This window comes from Centruroides vittatus, unplaced genomic scaffold (genome assembly GCF_030686945.1).
Source record: "Centruroides vittatus isolate TY-2023 unplaced genomic scaffold, ASM3068694v2 contig_1427, whole genome shotgun sequence".
NCBI lineage: Eukaryota > Metazoa > Arthropoda > Arachnida > Scorpiones > Buthidae > Centruroides > Centruroides vittatus.
The window spans coordinates 1,099,631-1,108,677 of record NW_027120893.1 but is presented as its reverse complement, the minus strand read 5'-3'; the positions used below and the strand labels follow the sequence as shown (position 1 = coordinate 1,108,677).

At 28.4% G+C, this 9,047-nt stretch overlaps 1 protein-coding gene across 1 annotated transcript; it reads left to right on the top strand.

Moving 5' to 3' along the window:
• The first annotated feature begins 3,417 nt into the window (after window positions 1–3,417).
• LOC136968290 (BET1 homolog) lies at window positions 3,418–8,674 on the top strand. Its single transcript, XM_067262291.1, has 4 exons — window positions 3,418–3,555; window positions 5,564–5,658; window positions 8,344–8,400; window positions 8,498–8,674. The coding sequence occupies exons 1-4, from the start codon at window positions 3,537–3,539 to the stop codon at window positions 8,651–8,653; spliced, it is 327 nt and encodes a 108-aa protein (XP_067118392.1). The 5' UTR covers window positions 3,418–3,536; the 3' UTR covers window positions 8,654–8,674.
• The last annotated feature ends 373 nt before the right edge of the window (window positions 8,675–9,047 follow it).

Sequence of the window (9,047 nt, the reverse complement as noted above, 5' to 3'; positions counted from 1 at the left end):
ATATATTGGATTGTACATGTACCGGTATGATGATTGTTTTCTTCAGGTTTGCTAATGTAAAATCCCAACAGGCACTACATAAAAAGATCATTCTACTATTTTTGTTAACATTTTAATGTTATGATACATGCATAGCAAAACGCATTTTTATGGTTTATTTAAATTTTTTACAATGATATAAAACTTTTTGAAAAATGAAGTATTTCTAATATAACTATAAAATGAAATATCTGATTCCCATAAACATTAGCCTTTACTATTGTTGTGATACTTCAAGAAGCAAATTTATAACCAGTGTTGTGGAGTTGGAGTTAGTAAAGTTCTTTTGACTCCAGTGACTCTGACCTCGGTTTACTATTAGTAAAATGTAAAGTAAGAAAAATACTTTTTAATTAATTAGTATTTAAAGAAATTTAGAAAACAAACACTTCAATAAATGTAGATATCAAAGTGATATTAATTTAAAGCCCACCAGTGACTGAGTGAATAAAACCACTAAGCATTTGTAGTTAGTCGTCAGATAGTGCCTGGAAAGTAAATGCTTACAGTATTACCAAGCTAATCTTTACTAGAGAGAAGCTCCCAAGAAAAAAAAGTTGACTTTCATTTCGAGTGCCATAATTTTTACCTGGGGTGATATTTTTTTTACATCTCGGATGCTTTACTTTGGATATCAACTGTCTTCAACTAATTTGACTATTTAATTTTTTCATTTTTATTGGTTTTGAGGTATTTCTGACTATTATAGCTTCGATAAGATAATTTAGTCTTAAAACACTCAATAAAAAAATAAAACAGATCGTATATAGTTAATCAGGGCCTCCCGCTCCTAAGCTTTCCATATATAGTCTCCATCTATCTAACTCCATTCTCAAGATTAAGAAAGGAGGGCAGACAGATGTCAGTGGGAATTTATAGGTCTGCAATTTGAAAACTGTAGCCCAAATATTGGGGATACTATAGATTACCAACTATGGAATTTCGGGTCTTTGGGTATATAGCCGAACTCAGGAGACCGAGACGAGTTCAACGATACCCTACTTTTGGACCGGAGACGAAAAATAAAAAAGTTATCATACTTTTTTCCAGTGATCGCACGATGATAGGGAGTCGCGTCGCTCTCTCCGCTAAGTCGGCCTCTCTATCGTGATCAGGAGTCACGTCACTTGCCGTTAAAATTGCTTTTAGTAGATGTTTCCTCCCCTTTTTTTACTTTGTTCAAGAACTACTGTGAATCAATAACTAGTGATGTTTAGCACATGGCGGCCTGCCGGTGGCTCCCCTCCAGGGTCGAGAGCATGAACTGTGGGAACGGCGCAATGTTCGCTGCCATAAGTAACATTAACTGAAATGGCGATCGCGCGATGATCGAAAGTCGTGTCGCTCTCTCCGCTCTCGTATCGCGTGTTTAACCATACTGGAGATGACCATAGTCCGATGTCATGGTTTGCAGACTTTACCGCAAGATGGCAGTACTAGCAACTATGGTGCCCTCTTCATGAGAGCATTAAAAAAGTATGGTAACTTAAAAAGTATGATAACTTTTTTTTATTTTTCATCTCCGGTCCAAAAATAGGGTACCATTGAACTCATCTCGGTCCAGAGTTCAAATATATAATCAAAGTCCTGAAATTCCATAAGTGGTAATCTATAGTACACCCCAAATCACATTTGAAAGCAACCATAGGAATTGAGAGTTCAATTTACTATATTTATATCATATTCACAACCAAGAATCAAGAAATAACCCAACAAATATACACATACTAAAAACTTATCCTAAAGAATAGATGCAATTGATATTTTAAATTTAAATAAATTAAGACTACTATATTTTCATCACGTTCTGTCTCTCCGATGAACTGTTATACCACCGTAGATAAAACGTTACTACAAAGTTCATTTTGCCTAAACAAAAACTAAGAATTGAGTTGAAATGCTAGCCAGGCGATATTATTGTTTCAGTGCTAGCAAGTCAATAATATCAGGCAATCAATAATAATATTAATAGAAACACACATATATAAGTTGTGCTTCTATTAATAAATGCTCATTTCGTATATAAAGGCTTTATGTTAAAAGCAACGCCTTTATATACGGAGTTTATATATTTTTTTAATTTATCTCGTGTTATATATATATATATGTAACACGAGATAAATTAAAAAATAAATTTGAACAAGCAAATTTGCAATAACCTATAATTACTAGCTTAATAATTTAACTGAAAAAGACACAAGAAATGCACTATTTAAAAATGACGTAGATATCACTTTCAGATGAAATTATAATAATTCTTTATTTTGGATAATTTGATTTTACGTACTCTTCACACGCTTGAGAAACATTAATTCTTTGTATGTTAGCTTCTTGTCTCAGCTGGAGAACTTGTTGTTTAATTGCTTGAATTTGTGACATATTCCACCGTATGCTTCCTCGATAAAAGTTTTGATAGATAAATTAGACCACACCTTTGAAAAGGCAAGCCACTACGATAAGTTGCAACATGTTGCCAGATACAACCAATTTTCCATGATTTCCCCAAATTAGAGGATTTTATCAAAAAATTTCCTACAATAATATTAATATAATAGATAAAATTTTTGAAATTTTAATGCTTTTAACTTATTAGTAAAATGCTTTTCGATTATGTATTAAATGTTCACTTCATGATTTTTTTTTCATATTAAATAATTGAAAGTTTTTTGATTTGCGATTAATTAGTACTTGGTCGTCCCCACAGTGGGCCAGGCCAAGTTCTAAGGGTTGGACCCAATATATCTAAATTTACCCACTTATATACCATAAGTACTGGTACTGTACAGTACATATAAGTACTAGTATCGGCTTATGTATACCATACAGGTGCATAAGCCGATTGAATTCGACGCAGGATCTCGAAAAGGGTCTTTACCATCTTGAAAATGCGGCTAATAAAATGTATTAAATATCTGTAATATTTATACAGTATATTTGTTTGGAATAAATACTTTTTAAATTAATCATAACCTCGGTGCTAAATAACAAGGTCGGGAACTTAGACAATAGGCAGCGTCGGCGCGGATGGCTTAACAATCTGGGGAATCCGGGATCGAATCCGGACGGGTCGAAAAATCTCTAAGAATATTTCGGGGGATGATCCGGTCGTATATGTCGGCCCCCGTCTTTCTACTACCCGGTCGTCCCATTGTGGGCCAGCCGAACCATAATGGGTTTACTAAGAGATGCCCTCTTAGCGCTCATAGGGCGGAAAGAGTAAAAAAAAAAAAAAAAAAAAAAGCGAAGAGAGAAAAGGAAAAAACTTATTAAACAAAAACAGAATATAATTTTTCTGGTAATTGCTTTTTCTAAAAAATGAAAAATAATGGAACCAAACGAAAAATTTTAAAAAGTCGCTAATAAATAACGTCAACAATTTGAAAATCTGGCAACCGTAAATGACGATTGCGTCAATGGCCGGTCCAGGAAAGACACGTATTTGTTTTGAAGTTATGTTGCACGTTTAAATCACGCTTTGTAATCCATAATTTACAAAAATGAGACGGCCACTTTCTTGTAAGTTCTTTTATCATATGCTTCATTTTTTAAGAAATATTTAAATTACTTATTCTATATAATCTCTATAGTAAATATATAATTGTGAACGTAAGGCAAACGTTACTTTTGATCTGAATGACGTTTTAACAGATTATTTCGATTTTTCTATATGATTTATTTGTACGTAAGCGTGATTAGCGACTATTAATTGTTGCGTGCATTACAGATAACCGCTTTAGTTAGGAAAAATAGCATTTGGACAGGCCATTGAAAGCTTGTTTGGCACCCAGATAAAGGGGGTCCCATACTAAGCCATATGGTGAAGTACTTATGTATGGTTGGAACCTCACAGATGATTTCTTCAAAGCTTCATATACAATATATATATATATATATATATATATATATGGTATTGCTTGCAGTCGAAAAGAGTAGAGAAACTAATTTTAAACTGAAAAAGGGGAAACAAAATATACATTTTATTGCACTTTTAATACATTATTTACCAAAGTCATATTTGAACTAATTTTTTCACTCTTCTCTAACTGCAGTTAAATAACAATCAAACCTCAACAAAAAAAACCTTTAAAATGCAGCTTTTTATTAACTTTTCAAATGTTTTCGGCCATTTGAATGACCTTCTTCGGGAATAAAAATCAAATTATTCTGATTTCTATAAAATGCACTTTGTTATGGAATGATTTTAAATGTTTGAATTATCATAGATGTCTAGTGCACAAGTCTATAAGTAAAAATACAATATATATGGGTTACTTGTACAGTACAATATACATATAAATGATACATAAATATAATACAAGAATAAATAAATAAATAAAAATAAAATAAATAAGTAAATAACTAAAACAGTAACTCAACTGTGCCTAATTCTTTAACCGTTTGTCCCTTTTTCGTACTAAAATATTCAGATTATGCCTGCTCTTAGTGCCACTGAGACTGTACTCAATTCTCTGAAGTTTATTGCTTGTCCTTCTTGGTTGGTCTTGTGTATTTGCCATGCTTCTGTGTATTTAAGATGTCTCTTGTCCGAAAATGTTTGAAAAGTTAATAGAAAGCTGCATTTTAAAGGTTTTTTGTTTGGGTTTGGTTGAACTAAGTTTTTCTTTCTTCATATGTAAAGTCACTATATAAGGTACAGATACCATACATTGGTTGTTTTTTCTTTCATTTTTTTGAGAGACATATTTGATAATTACCAATTACTTAGTTAAATGTTCGACAGTATTGCAAATAATTCGGTAAATGTTCGATAGAATATCAAATGCTTCTTGCCCCATTCAATGTTGCTATTGATTGATTACATTACAATTATTGTCTGTCATTAGTGTAGGCTCCTTTTGTCCTTTAGTGGGTCTCTTTTAATTTTTTTTTTTTTTTAAACAAATGAAGTATGTAGAATGTTTCTTTATTAATAAATAGCAGTCTTAAAGATTTTATTTTTGTTAGTTAAAAATAACATTAATTTATTGAGGTAGAAACCATTAGGGCTCCTAAGTTTTTTCCTGGTCTGGGGAAAATTCTCCGCTTTCCTTTCTTCATAGCTCTATGTTTGAACCAGAGATAACTTCTATGAAACATAAATCTTTATGCATTGTTAAACAAATAACAATCATTGAAATAAAAACAAAGTAATGCATTAGTCATTTTTAAATAAAAATGAATTAAGATGACATAAATTACAATTTTTCTGTATTCCTTATGATAGCATACAGTTTTCATGGAATATAAAAGTGTTAAGTTTTTAAATAACAGTTTTGTTTAAAGTAGATTAAACCAAATTATGAATATTGAATGTTAAAAAAAAATTGATAAATCAGTTTATAATAATTAGAAAATTAACTTATTCAAATGTTTTTGTAACATATTTTTAATTGCATGAATAAAAAGTAATAATTTGATTATAATTTTAAAATTAATTATTTTATCAATGGTTTTATTCTTACTTAAATTATTATTATTTTTTACCACCAAATCTTGCATTAAAATTTTCATAATGTAATTTTAGCAGAAGGAAGTTATTCCTATCCTAATAATGCAATTGAAGAACAAAATGAGCAACTTGTAGATGGTTTAAAACATAAAATTTCAACTCTGAAATCAGTAAGTTATTTTCTCCTTAAGTGTTATTTGTATACTGAACTGGCCAAATTACTATAGTTTTAAAATTAGTGTTTAAAGTTTTATTGTTGAAAGTATGTATTCAGGTTACATCATAATAATTCTCCTGTAATATCAATTACTGAATCTTATGTTTGTGTAGAATATTGAAGCTTTTTATGATTGTTGTAAAGAGAATCCTTGAAGAGGAGCTATTTGTCAAAAAAGTGTTTGGGATTAAGTTAATTATAACATAAAATATTTGGTTGAATTATTGTTTTAAATAGAACTTTGAACTTTAAGGTGCAATATTCAAAATAAAACATTTTACAATAATTTACTTTCCTTGTTATAAAGAATAAAAGTGTTATATTCCTTTTTCTATCTTTTAAAACACACAAAACATACAAACATAGAGGAAAAGAAACTAGAAAAATTAATAAAGATGTTGAATTCAAACTGTTGAAAGTAAGTTTTTCCAGGAGTTTAATTTAACAGTTTATTAAATATATTTAAGGATTATTCTCCTCATTGTCAGAATTTATATTTTCAAAGATGTTTACTAAGTTATTTAATTTAAATTAGATTTCCAGAAGGAAATTTGCTTTCCTCCCAGTTTAAAAGACAAGTTTTAAAATTGATAAAAATTTCTAGTTTTGTTTCTGAATGTAGTATTCAATCACGAGATGGTATGGATTCCCTCTACTCAGAATTTATACTACATTTTTGTATGTATAGTCCGACAGTCGTGAATAAGTTTCTCAATCAAGAAGGACTGATCATATATGTATTCTAGCTTTCAGATACAATAAAGTAGGGTAGAACCAAATATTAGAATGTTTGCCGTAGCTAGTTCTCATTGTCTATGCTTAGTATACATAAATTACATCACTGAAAAAGTTTATCCATAAATCACATATCCTATTTTCATTAAAGTTTAAACTCCATCCCTTAGTATTGATAGTCAAGTGTGGCCTCACCCCATATAAAACCACATGGAAATTTCAAAATTCCTTTTTGGAAAGGTAAATTATGTTATTGTAAAAAAAAAATACTTTTATGTTTTTGTCACTTCTTTTTATTTTCATTACGATACCTATTTGTTCTAATTATAAAAATTTCAATTATTTGTATTTCATATTCTTACTGTTTCACATTTAAAAATTACATTTTATGTATATGTGGTTCAACAATGCTAATAAAATGCTTGTTTGTTTTTCTTCTTTTAGTTGGTTTTATTTTGTTTATGTTTCTTGCTTGTTCGTAGCTTAAAATTAATGAATATAAACAAGAGCGAATTTTTGTTTCTTTCACTTGAAGGAGTAGACTTTGCTTTTACTTCATTTATTATCATTTCAAATATTTTGTACTCCTGGTGTTCTTTAATGCTATCTATTGGATAAGCACCAATACATAACAAGATGTACTACTATATAAGCTAAACATTATGGTGAAAAGAATACCAAAAATGAAATTAAATTAATTATAAACAAAAAGAAATAAAAATTAGTCTAAATTTCAGTACATTAAAATACAGTAGAGCATCGATTATCCGACTCAATTGGGGACTGAGGTTGGTCGGATAACTGAAAAAACAGATAACCGAAAAGTATGAAAAAATACATTATTAGTATAGTGTATTAGTATATTAGTATATCCCATGTAATAAGCACATTAGTATATCGCTATTAACCTACTTCGCATTGAATTTTCATCGATGTTAAGCCTAACAAATTTTTTATAAAAATAATAATCATTGTTAAATTATTTCTTTATTTTGCAGAAAATAAATACAGAAATAAAGAAAAATAGAAAATTAAGCCTGGTTTAAATACTGGCCTCTTTTTCATGGTCGAGCCAGTGTTTCCAGCTAAAACACGCAAAAATTTAACAAAAATAATATTAAAGTAGCCAAGACATAGCCAAATATTGTAGTGCCACATCACTAGCGGACATTTGAATTTGCCGACTAGAATGCGGTTGGTTAACCGACGTGACGGTTGATCAGGGATCGGATAATCAATGCTCTATTGTAATAATATATCAAAATAATTATATGTAATAAAATGATATCCTTCAATTTTTAAAAAATTAATCTGTTTCCTATTTGTTATAAGTAGTTAATTATCATATGAACGTTAGTTTCTAATGTTTTTTTTATGAAAAAATACTCTTAAAATTTTCCTTGTAGACTATATTTAAGATTATTACATCATGTATTTTAATTTTATATTATATGAATAAATATTTTCTTCTATTTATTGAAGATTTTAGATGTGTGAGTCAAAGATTTCAATTTTTATTTTTTTTGTAAAGAAATTCTGAAAGACTGTTTTTGGTTAGGAATTTTTCCTTTGTGTAAAAATGTAGTAATGTTATTTGATTCAAAGATTGTAGAATTAATTTTTACAATGTTTTGTAAGTGGATTTGATATTGAACATATTTTTTAATTTGTTTATCTGTATTTATAAGAAAATTTTATAGCAAAATTTATAGTTATGATTATACAGATTTATTCAAGATTAAAAATATTTAATCAAACTTGTTAGTAGTGGAGATTATTTTTGAATTTCTATATGCCATTTGTGTATGCAAAAATTTCATATAATATATTTTAATGAATATTTAAAAGATTCCATTATTATTATTTTTAAATAAATAATTTATTGTAAATATTAATTTTTAAGCTTTCCATTGACATTGGACAGGAAGTAAGAACTCAGAATAAATTATTGGGTGATATGGTAAGTGAAAAATTATTGATTGGAAAATTTATAAATTCTTTTAAAAAATAATATTAGTACATATTTTACTAATTGTAAAATATTTTATTATTTGCAGGATAATGATTTTGATTCCACAGGTGGTTTTCTTTCATCAACTGTAGGCCGAGTTCTAAAATTATCTAAAGCTGGACATAATCGTTACATTTTGTATTTAATATTATTTTCATTTTTTGTATTCTTTATGATTTATTTAATTATGAAATTTCGGTGAATAAAATAGGTTTTAAATTCATTTATAATAAGAATTAACAAAAGCTATGTTATTGTTTTTCATTGACAGAATAAGAATAATTATCAAGAATTCTTATTAAATAATTTTTCTTTTGATGACAATATACATACATAAGAAGGTAAATATTACTAATGTTGATTAATATCTTTAAAAAGATTGCAAGAATATCTTTAAAAAAAAAATTATAATCATAAAGATTCTGAAAAGAGACAAACTTTTAATACTAACTTATATTATTTTGATTTATTTTTTTCCGCATGTTTCAACTATTACTAATTATTTTGAATTTTACAAAATAATTATAATAAATTAAGTTTTTGATCACAGAAAATCTGATTATGCTTTTTATAGTTATAAGTACAGAGTGTTTGGC

Coding starts and splice junctions, on each gene's coding strand:
- LOC136968290 (XM_067262291.1), top strand. Junction 5,659..8,343: donor AAATTTCAACTCTGAAATCA/GTAAGTTATTTT, acceptor TTAATTTTTAAG/CTTTCCATTGACATTGGACA. Junction 8,401..8,497: donor ATAAATTATTGGGTGATATG/GTAAGTGAAAAA, acceptor TATTATTTGCAG/GATAATGATTTTGATTCCAC.